General features: G+C 28.5%; 4 protein-coding genes across 10 annotated transcripts; 2 read left to right on the top strand and 2 right to left on the bottom strand.

The window, feature by feature from the left end:
- Nucleotides 1-244: 244 nt before the first annotated feature.
- Nucleotides 245-1,229, bottom strand: LOC117604756 (leptin receptor gene-related protein). Its single transcript, XM_034325182.2, has 5 exons — nt 1,174-1,229; nt 1,028-1,102; nt 712-910; nt 467-621; nt 245-392 (listed from the first exon to the last, which is right to left on the bottom strand). The coding sequence occupies exons 1-4, from the start codon at nt 1,197-1,199 to the stop codon at nt 508-510; spliced, it is 414 nt and encodes a 137-aa protein (XP_034181073.1). The 5' UTR covers nt 1,200-1,229; the 3' UTR covers nt 245-392; nt 467-507.
- A 1,044-nt stretch (nt 1,230-2,273) lies between these two features.
- TER94 (transitional endoplasmic reticulum ATPase TER94) lies at nt 2,274-6,821 on the top strand. 2 transcript variants are annotated; one of them, XM_034325049.2, is made up of 13 exons: nt 2,274-2,432; nt 3,214-3,570; nt 3,647-3,839; nt 3,914-4,148; nt 4,214-4,347; nt 4,426-4,674; nt 4,752-4,916; nt 4,999-5,121; nt 5,203-5,415; nt 5,491-5,799; nt 5,893-6,054; nt 6,126-6,280; nt 6,357-6,820. In XM_034325049.2, exons 1-13 carry the CDS (start codon nt 2,416-2,418, stop codon nt 6,445-6,447), a joined length of 2,403 nt encoding a protein of 800 aa, XP_034180940.1. In that variant the 5' UTR covers nt 2,274-2,415; the 3' UTR covers nt 6,448-6,820. The 2 variants fall into 2 exon arrangements, with proteins under 2 accessions (XP_034180940.1, XP_034180939.1); XM_034325048.2 differs by having other exon boundaries at nt 2,284-2,432; nt 3,211-3,570; nt 6,357-6,821.
- On the bottom strand, nt 6,663-15,326 carry Atg18a (Autophagy-related 18a). 4 transcript variants are annotated; one of them, XM_034325051.2, is made up of 11 exons: nt 14,878-15,323; nt 14,242-14,324; nt 13,937-14,103; nt 13,673-13,867; nt 13,493-13,609; nt 13,252-13,406; nt 13,009-13,182; nt 12,822-12,929; nt 12,298-12,404; nt 10,911-10,967; nt 6,663-9,932 (listed from the first exon to the last, which is right to left on the bottom strand). In XM_034325051.2, the coding sequence occupies exons 1-11, from the start codon at nt 15,012-15,014 to the stop codon at nt 9,817-9,819; spliced, it is 1,416 nt and encodes a 471-aa protein (XP_034180942.1). In that variant the 5' UTR covers nt 15,015-15,323; the 3' UTR covers nt 6,663-9,816. The 4 variants fall into 4 exon arrangements, with proteins under 4 accessions (XP_034180942.1, XP_034180944.1, XP_034180945.1 ...); XM_034325054.2 differs by lacking the exon at nt 6,663-9,932 and adding an exon at nt 10,653-10,772; XM_034325053.2 differs by lacking the exon at nt 10,911-10,967 and having other exon boundaries at nt 14,878-15,319.
- A 272-nt stretch (nt 15,327-15,598) lies between these two features.
- On the top strand, nt 15,599-18,833 carry LOC117604691 (monocyte to macrophage differentiation factor 2). 3 transcript variants are annotated; one of them, XM_034325056.2, is made up of 5 exons: nt 15,600-16,006; nt 16,673-16,738; nt 17,081-17,326; nt 17,410-17,662; nt 17,803-18,833. In XM_034325056.2, exons 3-5 carry the CDS (start codon nt 17,091-17,093, stop codon nt 18,055-18,057), a joined length of 744 nt encoding a protein of 247 aa, XP_034180947.1. In that variant the 5' UTR covers nt 15,600-16,006; nt 16,673-16,738; nt 17,081-17,090; the 3' UTR covers nt 18,058-18,833. The 3 variants fall into 3 exon arrangements, with proteins under 3 accessions (XP_034180946.1, XP_034180947.1, XP_034180948.1); XM_034325057.2 differs by having other exon boundaries at nt 16,576-16,738; XM_034325055.2 differs by lacking the exon at nt 16,673-16,738 and having other exon boundaries at nt 15,599-16,006.
- Nucleotides 18,834-19,011: the final 178 nt, after the last annotated feature.

Genomic DNA, 19,011 nt, shown 5'->3' with positions numbered 1-19,011 from the left:
TTATTCGCAAAAGGTAATGCAAGATTCAAAATAATGTAAAAAATTGTAACTTTATTGATATTGCTATCGAAAACTTAGATTAATAAAAAGAAATATATTAAATTTTACATGTTTTAGCATAGTTGTGCTTCTAATTTTATCCAAGATAATTTGTAAGAACGTTTATACGTTGGAAAATGTTAAGCTACTAAATGATAATATCAAAATAAATCACCATAAAATTAAATGTTAATTACTGTAATACTACTTGTTGTGTCATTAGTACTGATTGTATTATGAACAACTTATGATAATATTATAATTAGTATATTATAAATTTTGTAATGACTTAGAATTAATTCACAACTGTCAGTCAGTGCAGTATATGATTTACATTCTTGCTTTGCAAAAACCTGAAAGTGTTCAAATTGCATGTACAAAAGTAGAAAACAATTTCAAGACAATGGAATATGGTTAATAATATTACCATGTAAAATTAAATAAATAAGTACAATGAAGTACAGCATTTCAGCATGTGTTGTAATAAGTGTCATCTTGATCAGATGTTATAAAGAATCCCACTAAAGTTAGATACACGACAACATTACCCGCTAATGTCAAGTAGCAAGCACCCCAGTGTATCTGAAATATATTTTTATGTTCTATGTACATGAATGTTCATATAGAAATGTATAATATAATACTTAAAAGACATATATAATTTAAATATACCACTGGATCATTGGCTGGTGATCTTGCTAAGACCATAGGAAGAGCAAAAGATGATACAACAAAACCCATAGTTATGAATATAGCCAATTCCAAACATGGATTGGAATTACTTCCATAATCATCTGTGTAGCGACGTGCAATTATTGTTGGAATGGGTGCCAATACATAGAATAATACAACAAAAAATGGCCACCATATTCTAAACATAACACATAAAAATTAGTAGACAAGTTCCACTATAATTTATATAACATTAATTTGAATATATTAACAGAATTATTATTATAAATACTTATATATTAACAATAATATTTACTTATATGCTGGCAAAGCACATCCAAGTATGACAAATGTCATACCAATAGATCCAGCAAATGCCAAAATTACTAATCTGAAAAAAAAATTCTCATTTTATTATAATACTCATTAAAACATCAGTTTCTTATAAATCAAAATACTTACGCTATTTGATAGTGAAGACCATTCATTGCATGGAACAAAAATAAAATAATGTATTATCAAATAATTTCATATGATTTATGAAATAAAATAAATATACATGTATAGTTATAGAACACACATATACATATAAACTAAGGTATAAATGATAAATCAATTTCATTTTCACCATGAAAAATACATTACATTCTATATATGGGTTAATATAACATCTCTTATAAGTTTAGTAATTGTAATGCTTATGAAAGATAATTGCAACTTTTTCTTAACAAACATTTGATATAAAGTAAATATATAAATTAATAAAAATAAAATTATAATAAATCATATTAATATGTATGTGTATGAATCATAAACATGTGTCGCCTGTATACAAGAATTTGACAGTAATGACAATAAGACCAGTAAGGTTATGTTTTGACGTATCATTTTTTAATTCAACCTTCTTGTTAAACCCTCATTAACAATATCATTTTTTTAGATTTTGTAATAAGAAGTTATACATCTATGTGATCAAAAATATGATGAATAACCTTTAATTCCAGCCATCATACACTGATTTGACAAGTGTATTTATCGTATTCTCACTTTGAGAATGTCGTGACGTAAGCTAGCTAAACCTTCACACACTTTTAAAAACTACATGCTGATAGATGATCAAATGAATGTAGCATAAATTTAAAAGTAATAAAAAAAATGTAACAGCGAATCTTCACACTTATTACGATTATTACATTAATACAGCACTAAGTTTTATCAAAAATTAATAAATATCCAAGATGAACCAATGTTTTCAAAAATGTTGTATTCAAATGTTTTAAAAAGTATTTATGCATAAAACATTATTAAGTATAAATGGATAATTATTAATTATATAAGCAATAATAATTTATAATTTATTTATATTGATATGAGTTTTATAGATTTTGAAGTTTATATTGTAATGGAATACATATGGTAACATTTTTAGGATCTTGATAACAAGTTGAACAGTTGAAATTTCTGAAAAACAAAATAAGCAACAATAATGTTAATATTAATATAACCAATAGAATTATCGAAAAATAAATTGTAAATTTACCTTCAGTTTTCATTTCGACAATAGGAAGTCCAATGCAAGCCATGGAAGTTCAAATGAAGAATGTTCATTGGATTGGACTGTGAGTGTAGCTGACTTGAAGGTGTTGCGATAGTGGTTCTGATCGTTGCGTGTGCATTTTCTTTTGCGTTGAAATCGAGTCAATAATGAGCGATCCAAAAAGGTAAATTGTTTGAAAAAAGTACTTAGTTAATTAAGGTGTATAATAATTTCATATATATTACTTTAAAACACAAAAACGAAGTATGAAAATAAAATGCATCCATACTGGCTTCCAATTTTACGTTGTCATCATGTCGACGCAACGCGTCTTTTCGCAAATTCTTCTGAAAATAAATAATACGTTTTTAATTTTAGAATAAAAAACATAACTTTTCTTTATTAATTAACAGCTTTTTTAGGTAACTCGTCGTAATGACACGAATAACACTTATCATTTTTATATGCCGACTGATCATGGCCGAACCTGCAATGAACGTGACAAAGAAATTTTGCTGACACATTAATATTCTTTTTACATTGTAACATTTGCTACATTTATAAGAAATTTCTAATAACAATTAATATGAAATAATTATACCATTAAAGGAACTTTATTATCGAAATGATTAAATATTCATATATTTTAAATATTTATAAAATCAAACCATGTGCAGAAATGGTATATTTATTTTTAAAAGATTAATTTTATTAACCTGTTTTACTCCCTTGCAATTATTTATAGATATATGTGTGTAATTAACATATTAAATGTTATCTTATCAGCTAACCACGTAACTCATAAACTTATTTTTGTTACACATTTAGTGTATGTCGGTATATTTAGCAAACAATAGTATAATAAAATTATATTTTTTCTAAAAAAAATTAATTTGTCAAGACATCTTTTAATTGCAATTATTTTCACTATTTTGTTTTATTAATTATATACTTTGTTTCAGCAGTGAAGACCTGGCAACAGCAATCCTTCGAAAGAAGGATAAGCCAAATAGATTGTTAGTAGATGAAGCCATTGCAGATGATAATTCTGTTGTGGCTCTTTCTCAAGCAAAGATGGACGAGTTACAACTTTTTCGAGGAGATACAGTATTGCTGAAAGGAAAGAGAAGGAAAGAAACTGTATGCATTGTACTCTCTGATGATACTTGTCCAGATGAAAAAATTCGTATGAATCGAGTTATAAGAAATAACTTACGCGTACGTTTGAGCGATGTTGTATCTGTACAAGCGTGTCCAGAAGTTAAATATGGAAAACGTATTCATGTACTACCAATGGATGACACAATAACTGGTTTAACTGGGTAAGACTATTGCTATTACTGCTATTATCACTTATTAACTTGATCATTAATAAAGTAATTCATCCTTTTTTTACAGAAATTTGTTTGAAGTATATTTAAAACCCTATTTTCTGGAAGCTTATCGTCCGATTCATAAAGATGACAATTTTATCGTACGCGGTGGAATGCGCGCCGTTGAATTTAAGGTTGTAGAAACAGATCCTGGGCCGTTTTGCATTGTAGCTCCAGATACTGTAATTCATTGTGAAGGTGAACCTATTAAGAGAGAGGTTGGTTAATATTCATTCTTTATTATTACTAGATTTTATGTATTGTGATATAAATATGCGAATAAAATTTATAGGAAGAAGAGGAGTCGTTAAATGCTGTAGGTTACGACGATATCGGTGGTGTTCGTAAACAGCTAGCTCAAATTAAAGAAATGGTAGAATTACCTTTAAAACATCCATCTTTATTCAAAGCTATTGGAGTTAAACCACCTCGTGGTATTCTCTTATATGGACCACCTGGTACAGGAAAAACTCTTATTGCTCGTGCCGTTGCAAATGAAACTGGAGCATTCTTCTTTCTTATTAATGGTATGTTATTACTGTAAAACACTATCTTATTCCGAAATGTTACTCAATGTTACTTATGTTGAAAGGTCCCGAAATTATGAGTAAACTTGCCGGGGAATCGGAAAGTAATTTAAGAAAAGCATTTGAAGAAGCTGAGAAAAATTCTCCAGCTATTATTTTCATCGATGAACTTGATGCCATTGCTCCGAAAAGAGAAAAAGTATAGAACCAACACTTTATTAGTTTAATTGATCGATTAATAGATTCCCAATGTAATTATTAATATAATTTAATTTAGACGCATGGAGAAGTAGAAAGGCGTATAGTTTCTCAGTTATTAACTTTAATGGATGGTATGAAACAAAGCGCTCATGTTATTGTAATGGCAGCTACTAATCGGCCCAACAGCATTGATCCGGCATTACGACGTTTCGGTCGTTTTGATAAAGAAATTGATATTGGTATACCCGATGCAACTGGCCGTTTAGAAATCTTAAGAATTCATACGAAAAACATGAAACTTGCCGATGATGTTGAGTTAGAAGAGGTTGATATAAATGTTACTTTTATAATTGTTGTACCGTTTATCTTGGTATTATTTAATAAATTGATAAAATTATTTAGATCGCAGCAGAAACACACGGTCATGTTGGTGCCGATTTAGCATCATTATGCTCTGAAGCAGCATTACAACAAATTCGTGAAAAAATGGATCTTATTGATTTAGAGGAAGAACACATAGATGCCGAAGTCTTATCTTCTCTTGCCGTAACAATGGATAACTTCAAGGTAAATATTAACTTACGCTCGCTCAACGTCAATGTAAATTTACATAAATTTTGTATAAACAATATCTTACGTATGATTTTAGTATGCCATGACCAAGAGTAGTCCAAGTGCTTTACGAGAAACCATTGTGGAAGTACCAACTGTTACATGGGATGACATTGGAGGTTTGCAGAATGTTAAGATGGAGCTGCAAGAGTTAGTACAGGTAAATATCAAACTGTTACATACTTACACTAAATAAATATAAACTTTACATTCGCATAACTAAATATCTTTTATTACATAGTATCCAGTTGAACATCCAGACAAGTTCTTGAAATTTGGTATGCAACCATCGAGAGGTGTATTATTCTATGGACCTCCTGGTTGCGGTAAAACATTATTGGCTAAAGCGATTGCTAATGAATGTCAGGCAAACTTCATTTCTGTAAAGGGTCCTGAATTATTAACGATGTGGTTTGGCGAGTCTGAAGCAAATGTTAGAGATGTTTTTGATAAGGTAAGTTGTTCGATAAATAACAAGAAATAAATAGTTGCATTTGCAATTTTACTTATTCTGTTATTATACCTTTAGGCAAGATCAGCAGCACCTTGTGTACTGTTTTTCGATGAACTTGATTCTATTGCAAAATCTCGTGGAGGTACTGTAGGAGACGCTGGCGGAGCAGCGGATCGCGTGATAAATCAAATCTTAACAGAAATGGATGGGATGGGAGCAAAGAAAAACGTTTTCATAATAGGCGCTACTAATCGTCCTGACATTATAGACCCGGCTATTTTACGACCTGGTAGATTAGATCAATTGATTTATATTCCATTGCCGGATGAGAAGTCTCGCGAAGCGATTTTCAGAGCCAATCTTCGAAAATCGCCTGTAGCTAAGGTAAAAGAAAATTAAATACAGAACCTTATATCTTGTTATATTTGCGAGTTAAACATATCAACTATTAATTATTAATTAATATCCGCATTATAGGATGTAGATCTAAGCTATATAGCTAAAGTGACGCATGGGTTCTCTGGTGCCGATATAACAGAAATTTGTCAACGTGCGTGCAAACTTGCGATCAGACAAAGCATTGAAACTGAAATTCGAAGAGAAAAAGAACGAGCTAGTAATCCTTCTGCATCTATGGATGTAAGTAATTCATTATGATTGCGCTTATTTATATGAAGACAATAACCGTTAATATTATATGTAATGTTAAGATGGATGAAGATGACCCTGTACCGGAAATAACACGAGCTCACTTCGAAGAAGCGATGAGGTTTGCGCGACGTTCGGTATCCGATAATGATATCCGGAAATATGAAATGTTTGCACAAACACTTCAACAGTCTCGTGGTTTTGGAAGTAATTTCAGGTAAATTCAGACATTTTTTAATTTTACATACGTTGTATTCTTACATTTAAACTAATTTTAATTATCTCGCTCATAGATTTCCGCAGAGCGGAACCAGCGGAACGCAAGATACAACGCAAGGTGATCAAACCTTCCAAGATGATGGGGATGATGATCTTTACAGCTAAGTTGTCATATCTTTGTACCTCATTACAGTGAGCATGCGACAAAAGGGCCTGTCTGTTTCACAAGTATCTGTGTTTGTAAACACAAATTTCGCAAAAAGTAATTTTAAGTAATTGAATAATATAAAAATATATAAAAATCCTATTTAGCTCTGATATTCTATGTAAGTATATGCAATCTAACGTATATAATTAGGGTAGATCGTAATCAAATTGTATTGTGTAAAGATTTAATCAGACGCCACTTTTTGATATTAAAGTTTTTTAAACGTGTAACATGTAAGTTAGATTACTAAAATTATATAAATTTGCTTGAAAGCAATGTAATAACGTTTCAATTAATTTTACAAAAATAAAAAGCAAGACATAAAATTTAAATATAAACCATTTGTATCGATGAGATGTAATGAAATTGGTTACTCTTTGTTACAATGTATAAACTACCCTAATAAAATATGTCATATTGTATATAAATTGCATAGAATTATACGAATGTTCCGTTGTTCATAACATTTTTCTATGTAATTTTATATCTTAGTTACTTATATAAAATGTAATTCATATTTTGTAACAGTGTTATACATATATTTTTTTCAATGTTAATTAGGGATAGACTCTTTTGCTATGTTGTCACTGTATTTCTATAATTACATCTTATTGTTCACACACTGAGATTACAGTAAAGTGAGAGTTTATGCTATATCAGTGAAATTGTTGAAACTGGTGATGTGTATTGGTGAATTTGCAGTCTGCTTGTAGTAGTAAATTTACTTACAAATTACCAAAGAATCTCTTGAATCCTTTCATTTTAGAATAAAAGTGTTAAAATTTCTATATCCTGGGTAAATCTTAACAGCCATTTTATTTGAAGGCTTACACTTGGTTATTAAACCATGCTAATAAATATCGAAATATCGACCAATTAAATTATTTGTTGCAGATTTATTTGCACAACACTTACAAATTTTGGTATTAGTTGAAAAATACAACAATACAGCTTGCAATTTTATTTCTTAGCATTTATTTTTTAATTGCATGAAATATCAAAGTAATAATTAATGAATTGAATACAAATTATAAAATGAATAAAAGAATATTGTCATAAAACAACATTTTATTGTACAAAAATTTATCACTATGTTTAATGATATTGTTTCATAATTAATTATATTTTGAAAAATTGAATTATTAGCATAATCGGAAAGTCTAAACAAGATATTACATTTATGTTAATATAAAATTAGCAAAAGATACATTACAGATCATAATATTTGCATATTTTACAATTACGTTATCTTTAAAAAATAATATTACGATTTTAATTAATACAAGAAAAAGAATACATGTTGTCAGCACCCCTCAAAAGTACCACATACAAGTAAGTAAACATTTTATCGCAATATAATTTTAATATTGTTAACAAATTTCGAAATGAAACATGGTAAAATTCTAGGTCAAAATATTTACAAATTTCTTGATTTTATTTTACCTTTATTAAATTTAGAAAAAAAGCTAAAATTAGTACAAGTAAGAAGCAAAGTAAGGGTTACAGACAACACACATTTTAACATTTAACAAACGATGTGTCTTTCTCAATATAAACGTATAAATACAGTATTTTTAAGTTTTTTTGAACATTTTTTCAATCAGTTAAAAATTAAAAAAAGTATAGAGAGCAAACAAAGTGCCATGAATAAATCAAATTAAAAACATAATATAGGAAATAAAAATAAGAATAAAATACAGAAAAATCATCTATAATTATGTAATTTTTAAAATGCCACAATACCTCATCGCGGGGTTTGTAACCCCTTACCACACAAACTGTCTGATCCCTTGAGTGGTCCCGAGGACAATGACGATGTAATAGGGGAAGAAATAGGTCCATGGCTGCCCGCGCTTGCGCGTAAACTTCTGCGCGGGAAAATTTGATTTAATATTAGTAGCGCTGAAACTAAAATTTTGAAAATTTCTGCTTCTCCTATATTGCCATTTTTCCTCGGGAAGCCTACTTTGCTCAGTACTGTATATACAATTAATTTGAAAATTAATTTACAGGTGAGAAAACATTTGCTGTTTATCAAAGGATCACATTAGTAATTTAACAAATCAATCAATGGTAAATTTTACATTTACAATTAAATATCTTTTATCAAAAAAACACAAATACACTTCAATCCTTACTTAGAAGAAAGTGTTTAGAGTATATTACTATATGTAGACAACAACTACACTTCATTATGCATTTTACATTATACAATGGGATAAAGTATAATAATAATCGAAAATGGGTTAACATATTTTTTTCTTTTTCAATATAATTTGCTTAAAGAAATAATAGTTCAACTATTCTATTTTCTTTTTTTTTTTGCTTTTTAAAATACCTATTTATATATATTTTGTGTCCAAAAATCAATAAAAATTAAAATATGTTAAGAAATTTATCTTATTTTATGTATTTATATAAATCTATTTTCAATTTTCATTCTATTGAGCTAACTTATGTAAAAAGAAACCATGAAATATTATCACAAATATTTCAGAACATTTAATTTTTGAAAAATATTAATGGAAAAGTTCCTCAAAACCTTGTAAGTATTATATTCTTTATAAAATTTCAATTTATAATCTTTCCCATTTTTTTTTTTTACATTTTATTTTAAGAGAATATGATATTTTGTTAATTATCGAACACAGAAGATGAAAATATAATTACAATATACAGCAATTCAATAAGAAAATCTTGTTTCACACAGTAAATACAATGAGTATCACGTATTATAAATAATTATTGTTTGTCAATAACATATCTAGAATATGTAGTATTTATCGTATTTATGTTTTAATTCACAGTAAAAATACTTAAATGTCTACATACTGTTTCATGTATGTTTATGTCAAACATTTTTGCTAAATATTTTCAAGCATATTTTAGCTTGAGCTTATTCAATATCTTTTTTTTTGTTCGAGCATTGCAGTAACCATTACTTATTATTAAATTACTACATTGTCTAAAACAAACTTTACGCTCTTTGATAATGATAATGTTCTAGTAGAAAATACTGATTTGAAAAAATAACTGTAATCATAAACAAAAGTATCCTGATAGTCTTTTCAAAATGTCAATTTTGGAAACAATATGGACACTAAACACATGCTAATTTTGGCGTTAGTTATGTAATTTATACAAATTCATTAATGTGTTTGTTGTAATATTCTCATTACAAAATAATTGTTGCTTCCTTGTACTTGCAACGTCTTACATGTGATAACTTATCGTTCAACCTGTACTATAGTGTCTTTAATTTAGATCACTGCTGTATGTAATTCATCTTCATCTGTAATTTTTTGATATGCGTAAAATCATTACACTCAATCCGTTCTTTGCGTGACAGGTGGAAATTCGGCATCATCTTTCAAACGGAATGAACCCGAAAATCGTGGTGGACTCTCTGTAGCTGCTATCATCTCATGATACTTCTCTGACTCTATAAATCCATTGATGAATTTAAATTATAATTATTTAAACTAATCATTACTTTAAGCGGATGTAACGATAAAGATGTATGAAATTAGAATCCAGTGATACATGACATACTTTTTGTACTTAAAATATACTTAAAGGCTCTAATCACTTATTGAAATCAAACATGTTTTAATTACCATTGTTTCTATCATTCTTTTGTAAGGAAATAACACTATTTATCAACAAAACAAAAATTATACAAATAAACTTAATGATAAATGGTTAATTGTTATGACATTTAATATTATAAGATATAAAAAAGCAGATTGAAAACATTATCAAATGTTATGCAGTACAAAATTGTGCTTATAGATTTAAATAATATCATGTTAAACTGATAATTCAATAGTCATTAGTGATAAAATTATTACTCTACATGTTCATATTATAAATATTTATAAATATTCGGTTAGTAAAAATGTTTGTCTCTTACATTTTATATTATTGGGAACACAAGATAATAGGAAACTTCTACTGTAATATTGTGTAATATTAAAGATCATTAGGATTTAAAACATTTATGAAATGTAGTTAATACATTTAATAACTTTTCTATTAAACAATTGACAGCTTTGAAACAATACCTGAAAACTGTTTACTAAATATGCTTATAAAGCTCACAGTGAATGTACAGATATCAATTTTCCATCAAGATAGTAAGAAAAATATAATTTCATTAAATCCTTTTAAAATGTTATAAAACCTAGATAATTGGATACATGTATATTAAAAGTTTAGTGCACCCACACAATATAAGAATTATTTATTATTAGTTGTTACTCTCATTGTTTCTTCTCTATACCTGAGAAAATAAACGTATATTAAAAAGTAAAAAAATTATTTAAAAAAGTATAGTAGCAGAATTTTTTAATGGAATGAGTGCATTATGGAGAATGAGAGTGTAAAAAAGCGAGGGACAGAAAAGAGGATATACCAGTACCTGACATGGAGTCTGGCGAGCGGCCGCGCAACACACCCGCGTAGCTATTTATGCAGGCTTCAGTGGATAATAAAAAGAAAAAATTACATCAAGTAAGGTCAATAGTTGGGGCCCCCCTTTAGCCCCTGAAGAAATTACTTATTTAATTGTGAGGGGTTAGAAGCAAGGAAAAAGAAAACATAATGTGTATAATAAAAATTGATGAATAATAGCAACACAAAAGATAAGATAAATAGCATTTGTTTGATTCTATAATCAAACTTTATTAATGTAAAGATACACAAACTAAAGAAAAATATATAGAAAATTACAATGAAACACAACTTTATCATCAAGTCAAGTATACTAGGAACATTGTTTTCAATGAAAGCAACATGTAGAAATCATGTATTATGTGTTTAAAATAAATGATAATGTATGACAGTATTTTAATATTTATAAGATTCTACCAGAACATAATCTAACATATTCTACCTGATTTCAACTACTTTATCTGACATAATAATATATTTCAGGAATAAAATTAAATCTTACAGTATTAATGCCTCTACTGAAGTATATAAAAATCACTAATAATGCTACTGTACATTTCACAAATGTTAAACAACATGCATATTTATCGAGAGCAAAATATTAGAATATGTGTTGCTAATTCAATGGGTTGTGGACATCACTATTCATTAATTTTAATATTAAAGAAATTGTATCAAAAAAATTATACTTCTTTATGATCCTCAATGTAAAAAAATGTTTACACAGTATTCATTTATATTCACGTTTATATATACAAGTTAAAGTTAATATACTATATTATACATTAAATTTATAAAATTAAAACTATATTTATAATAAAATCGTTTAAATTTTGTATAATAAAAGATACTAACAATACAGAAAAATTTTTATGTTCAAAATTAAATGTAATAATCACCTATTTCTGTAAATTTACAATTCCTTAAGTGGTATAAATTTTTGTCATTAAATGTAACATAATTAGATATAAAAATTACATTATATACAAATAAATGCATATATGCATTAACAAAATATTAGATTTATATGTATATCAGTCATGATTTATGCCTGCAGTTTGTGTACATAAATGTTGCGCGTGTACGCGCATGTGTATATGTCAGTGTTGACATGCTTAAAAAAAGAACAGAGGAGGTAATGTCAAACTCGATCTGTAAATGCTTGAACGTATATGAATTCTTCATCGTGGATCGATTTGGAACTTCAATTTTTTAAACAAAACATTTGATATTAATGTGACCATTTTAATGTACCAGTTTTTTTTTTGTATGTGATATATCTTTATCGTCAACTCGCTCGGTTATATAGCCTACATTATAGTTCGTATGTTAGAATGTTTATGATGTTGTCATACCTGTATTTTGTACTATTCGTGCAGCAGTTCCTGCTGGAGTTTCTCCAGATCCTACACCAGCTGAGGATACACTTGCACAATCCACTTCATCTCGTTTGCCATCTAATCTGTACATACAATTTATTAAATTAATTAATGGATGTTTCAATCAATAAAGGAAGTTAGAATCCATTCGAATAAGGCACAGATGGCAATGTAGCGGGACTTCTTAGCGGCCAGGTACTCGTGTTGTATATGGTCGGAGACCGCCGAGCCTGGTACAGTGGACCCTTTGAAAATTCCCGGTTTATGACGGTGCAATTTACTGAATAGACTACTGCTGAAAAATTCCATTGAAACATGCTTTGTTAACTTTTAACGGTTTCTTCAAGAATAGCTTCTTTGAACGCGCGCGTCATAAACCGTACTGACCATTTCAACGCTAAATGTTTGTTGGGGTTCGTATAGCCGAGCGCTATGCTGCCTTCAAAGTAAATTATTTAAGATTGTTATATTTTATTTATAGAATTTTCAAAGATACAAACCTATGCTGCTTAAGCAATGTACAGTCCCCGCCTTCTGTTGTATCCAAGTTGTAAACATATAAATACCCATCAGCACTAGCCACCAACAGCCTAAGTACTTTGTGTATTCTGCATAGTAGAATATATTTTAGACTTCATAGAAACATATATACGATACTAATAAGCATTGATTTATCGAAAAACTTACACTGTAATAGCACAAACATTTTTTAACCCTTGGAAAGGTAAATGGACACTCGCAAAGGCACGCCCTTGGTTAAAAACGTCGGTTACTTGGGAAGGTAAATAATTAGCAGATGCGGACATTGCTTTGGTTAGATATGTCATCCAAGTTTGTGATTCATCCGTTGTTTGCCGTAGTCTATAATAACGAAACATAATTCAAATATAATAAAAGTTTTAATGCAATAAATAAGACCGAATTACGTACGCTTCTTTTGGTTCTTCCAACTTGAAAATATGCACTGTTTCAGTATTACTTGAACAGCAAAGGAACATAGAATCCATACTAAAAGCAAGACTGCTTATAGATACGCATCGCTTAACTCCTCGACGAAACTCAAACAGTTTTGTACCATCATGAACCTTCAGAGATATAAAGAACCTTCAGCAATGCATCTAAATTTAAGAACTGAATAAACAATTAGTACCGTATGAATTATTAGACTTACATGAAAAACTCTAATTACAGTACCCTTCTCAGAAGCCGTAGCTACTTTGGTACCATTTGGACTAAATGCAAGTGCTGCCAAAGGACTATCGTGTGCAGGAATCATAGTTTTAGCTTGCTAGAAACCATTTTTTCATATTTAAATGGACAACATTTATTTTATACATTCTTTAATACTCACAAGATTGATCGCATCGAATATTTGAACTTCTCCAATTGTGTTTGATCCTGGATATGCTAAATAGCAATTATCACTATTTATCGATAGCGTACACAAGCCTGCTAAGTTAGGTGGAGTATCACGGATTGTATGCAACACTTTCATGTCCTTTATATTATGAATGTATAATGATTCTTCCAAGCATACTACTAATCTCTGTAAATATGTATATTATAATGTAATGTAATACTTTCATTACAACAAAATAAAATAAAACAAACTTACTGCTCTATTGAGCTTCACAGCCAAAATGGTATTAGAGTAACTATAATTGCAAATTTCTGTCCCTTTCCTAAAATGGCATACTTTGAGTTTACGAGGTGATGATAGACTAACCACCGCCACAAGACTACTGCTGAATAGTCGTTCAACGATGCATATGTCCTCAGTATCTATAATTTACATAATTACATGTAATAGATACCAATGATAAAATAATAAAGAAAGAAGTATAATTCCAAAATAAAATGATTCTTAATATATAACAAGTACTTATAAATATTAAGTAAAAAAATTAAAATATTCTTTACCATTTTCATATATCTTTTCAAGATGGTCAATGGAATTTAGAGAAAAAAGCTTGTACCCTGCTTTTGATCCTACTGCCAAAGATCTGCAATAAATGTTATCTGATTTAAATATCACCATATACACATAAAAAAAAATAAATAATTGTTATGAATTAACCAATGACTCATAAGTTATATAAAATTAATTCTCAACAGGTAATACGAATTGTAAATAGTAGAAATGAAAAAGGAAATGGCAATACTTTATTTCAAGGTAAATTAAAATGTTAGGTAGACAAAAGGATAGTATAAAAATTCCAAGCATAATAAAGTAGTAAGTGTAAAACGCTGAAAGCTTCTTCTGATTTATCCTAAAATGAATTCGAATTATTTCCATAATATGAATAGAAATAAAAAGAAAAAGCAAACACATAAGAAACGAAAATATTGTGAAAAATATATTAGAACATATGCATCGATGCGTATATGAAAGATACAGAAGGTTACTATGCGTGATTAAACAAGGCTTTTCCACATACATAAACACGCGTATAACATTTTTTTCTTTAAGTAATTGTATTTGTTAATGAAGAAGAAACAAGGTTAGGGAACAAAGGACGATGTCCTCAGTTTAATAGCCGAGAGTGCGACACTTACGTGCAATCTTGATTGAAGTTGACAAAGAAAACACCACTTTGAGGATCAGTAGTCTGATTTGCGAGGTTCATTAGTCCTGATATACTGTATTTTAGTCCTTGTGTCAATACATCCACGTTACGCACAAGATTTTGCATAAATCGCACAGACGGTGCGCGTAAGAACACTTTATCCGCTTCTTTCCTAATTTCTTTTTATATCCTTTTCTATCTTTGTTTTTATTGCTTTATCTGTTTCTCTTCTTTCTTGCATGTACATACGTTAATACAAATACACGCACGCGCACGTTAAATACAAGATTTGCGAACAGATGTCGAACCCGATGTAGAATGACTTCTACAAGTGGACTATACAATGCAGTATACTCCTCTGATACCATCGTTCCGCATATTGAACAGCTGACAGTCGTTGTTGAATTCACGGAACGATGAAACTGAAACATCAAATTTTATTTCATGCCATTATTGTTGCCATGACAACTAAAATATAAAAAACAAGCTTATAATATTGTTATGCAACATTCAACAATATTACTCTGTTCATTGTTTTCAACGATGAACTCTTTTTTCGTTACATGGGATAAATTTTTAACTATTAATTTAAGAAATTATCCTATGTATATTATATATTTGTTTATATTAAATAGAAGATAGTCAAAAAACTGATAATGAAAGATAAGGAAAAAGTGTGAAATCTTTATATATTTATACATATGTATTTGTATAGATTGAATATTTCTACACTTTTAATATTAACTATATCTGTTATCTGTTAGTTATATATGTATATGTATGTATGTATTTTATACTTCACAGCTCTATTGTTCCCAGTAGCACTGCACCCACGGTAGCGGTAATGTAAAAAATGGGTGGCTAAATCATTCAAAGTGTATATAATACATAGTAATTTTAATAAATATTCATAGTTTCGCGTAAATAATTTGGTAATGCGAAGCATGAGCTGATATATGTGACGAAGTAACCGCTGCGTTGATTAATACTTTAATAATCACATTGATTATCGAGTCGAGACATACTTGTTGACTCCCGGAAAAAATGGATATGTTTAGTCTTCATCAATTAATTGCGGCGCCAATAAAAAATCTTATACAATTTCAACGTATAAAAGAGTAAGATATAATAACTAATATTAATTAACAAATACTAACTTGTTTATCATTTGATCGTTTAATTAAGTTGCCTAATTTTTCCATTAAGTTTAACAGTGGCTGTTTATACTAATGTTAGTATTTGTAGAAAATTGATTAATGATATTTCATCTTTGCATGGAGTTTCTATTTAGACTTTCAGTTGTAAACTATTTATTTATTATCCCAATCTGTATAGTTTACTGAGAAATAATGTATGTTTTTAATGTAGCATGTTCCTGAATATTTTTATTATTCCTGTATGCTTATATGAAACCCTAAAAGTTTCTTATATAATAGGTTTTAATGCTATATGAAAAAAATTAATAATGCGTCTAATTGTTGTGTAGAAAAACTGATAAAGAATTTGCATTGTAAATGTGCTAATTTTATTCAATAAATTCAAAGGAAATATCTTTTTTATATCATATTATTTCTACCATATTTTTAAATGAATTTCATTTATTACCTACCCATTGATTTCTTTAGTTTGCTAGTATGTAGAATTATAACTTGCATGTATTGGGTATTTTTAATCTGATATATTTAAGTGGAATGTATTGCTACTATGCTTGTAAATGGACCATAAAATAATTGCCACAAGTAATGTCATCTATGGAATACCAAAGTTATATGGATTCTCAACAGTTCTCATCTTTACAATATCTGGAAACATATGGAATGTGTATAATATCATCAAATATACATTAACAAGTAGGTATTGTACATACATGTATATTAACAATTATGTAAGTTTTAGAATTTAGCTAAATGTGGTTTAGAGTATATAATTTAATTATACACTATATAGACTATATTTTTATATTTCAATGTTAAAACCTTACCCATACACTGATTTTTGTAATTTTATATGACTGTTTATATTCTATATGTTTGTAATTTTATACTTCTTCCCTATACATTTATCTTACTACACATGATTACCTATATTTATCTATGCATTAAGTTTCTTGTAATTTAATACTGATACACAGAAATTAGTACCTTACTATTATATTATTAACATGCTAAAAAAAATTTATTATATTTTTACAGAATAAAATGGATGAATCCTCGGGCATGTACAAATGAAGCATATGTACCTACTTCGATAGAACATGTTGCAAATGTAGCTACTCATGGAATTTGGGTTGTTCCATCTGTGATAGCAGGTTGGGAACTTGTTCGCCGTTCTATAACATGGTCACAACTAATATCAGCTTATGTATATGGTACATCTTTGATACTTGTTTTTACGGTATCAACATTTTTCCACAGTGTACACTATTGCAATAATAACAGGTACTTCTTTGTTTTAAGTAAATGTAACTTGTTACTTTACTGTTCATTCATTCATAAAATTTTAACATTAAGTTATATTGCAGACAACTTAAAGACGCATTACATCGTTGCGATCGTGCTATGATTTACATTTTTATTGCTGCTAGCTATTTTCCTTGGTTAAATGTTGATCATTTCCCCGACGATGAATTAATGTTTGCAATGCGTTACCTTGTTTGGATAATGGCAATTTTAGGTATACTTTATCAACAAATCTTCCATGAACGATATAAAATGTTAGAAACAATTTTTTATTTAATTATTGGAATTGGCCCTAGTGTTGCAATTATTAACGTTGTAAGTACACAATTATACTTTCAAAACAATGCATTATGTGATTAATATTGATATTCTCATTTATCACTATACATATACGTTATTATAGCAACAATACATAATTCCGAATCATTTAAAAACATATACATTAATTTTTTCAGTCTCATTATTATGATATTGCTGAGCTAAAAATGGGAGGATTCTTTTACATCTTTGGCTTGCTGTTTTTTAAATCCGATGGTCGAATACCTTGTGCACATGCAATTTGGCATGTGTTTGTTGTTATAGCAGCTGGGTTGCATTATTATGCTATACTAAGTCATGTCTTTCCAATGATTAATTCTTCAGATAATTTCGTGACGAAAGATGTGCCATCACTACCTACATTATTAAAATCTCATATTGAAGAACTATAAAAATATATTTTTTAGCATTATTTTCCTATATAACAAAAATTGTATAAATTAACACTTTTTAGAGGAAATTCATGTACAAGGATTTTAATGACTGTATTTAATCTTTACATGTTTTATAATTAGTTAACTTCACAAATAGAAAATTTGTAATGTGAAAATGTAATATATTTAGAAAGCAATTACATTAAGTACCTGAGAGGAAATTATATTCACAAATTGTGAATATTAAAATATTACTAAGTGGACTGGTAGCAGGAAGCTATCACTTCGTTCTAACAAAAGACTAGTATTTAAATTGTAAATTTTAATATATTTATACCAAAAGAACAAATTATATGTTTTAGTAATTTAGAAAATTAAATGTAATACTCCTTTCAGATAATGCCCAAAACATTCTACAGTGATTATTTTTTTAAAATGCTAAATGTTTTTCTTTTATAGTACATAAATACTTACATTATCACATCCTTTAATGTAAAATATATACGAACATCCTGTAATCAACATACTAGTTACCTAATAAGTAAGGAAAAATTGTTTATGTTAGAGATTAACTAAAGCCTACAAGAATGACTTTTGTATTTATGAACATATTGTGTCAATGAATTGTACAACTTGAATAACATGTAAGGGAAAATATTCATAAGTAGTAAATTCATTAATTATATGGAGAAAAACATATAAGAAGATTTATTTTCTTAAACAAATGCAATAACTGTAAAACTTACCATTATTATTTAACAATAAAACTGTTGAATTATTTCTCATTTCCTATATATTTTCAGTGCATATACCTGTCACAAAGAACAAATAACTGATATTTTAAAAGTTGTGTTAGTATGTTCCTATACGCTCATTTGGGTATTATTTATAGCTTTCTATTTTTTGCAACAACAGCCCTTTGATTCCATTTTTCAGAAAGTTATTAAAATAGTTGTTTGATAAACTTGTAAT

Source organism: Osmia lignaria, chromosome 5 (assembly GCF_051020975.1).
Source record: "Osmia lignaria lignaria isolate PbOS001 chromosome 5, iyOsmLign1, whole genome shotgun sequence".
Taxonomy (NCBI): Eukaryota; Metazoa; Arthropoda; class Insecta; order Hymenoptera; family Megachilidae; genus Osmia; species Osmia lignaria.
The sequence above is the reverse complement of the archived record's forward strand: the minus strand, read 5'-3'. Positions and strand labels throughout refer to the sequence as shown.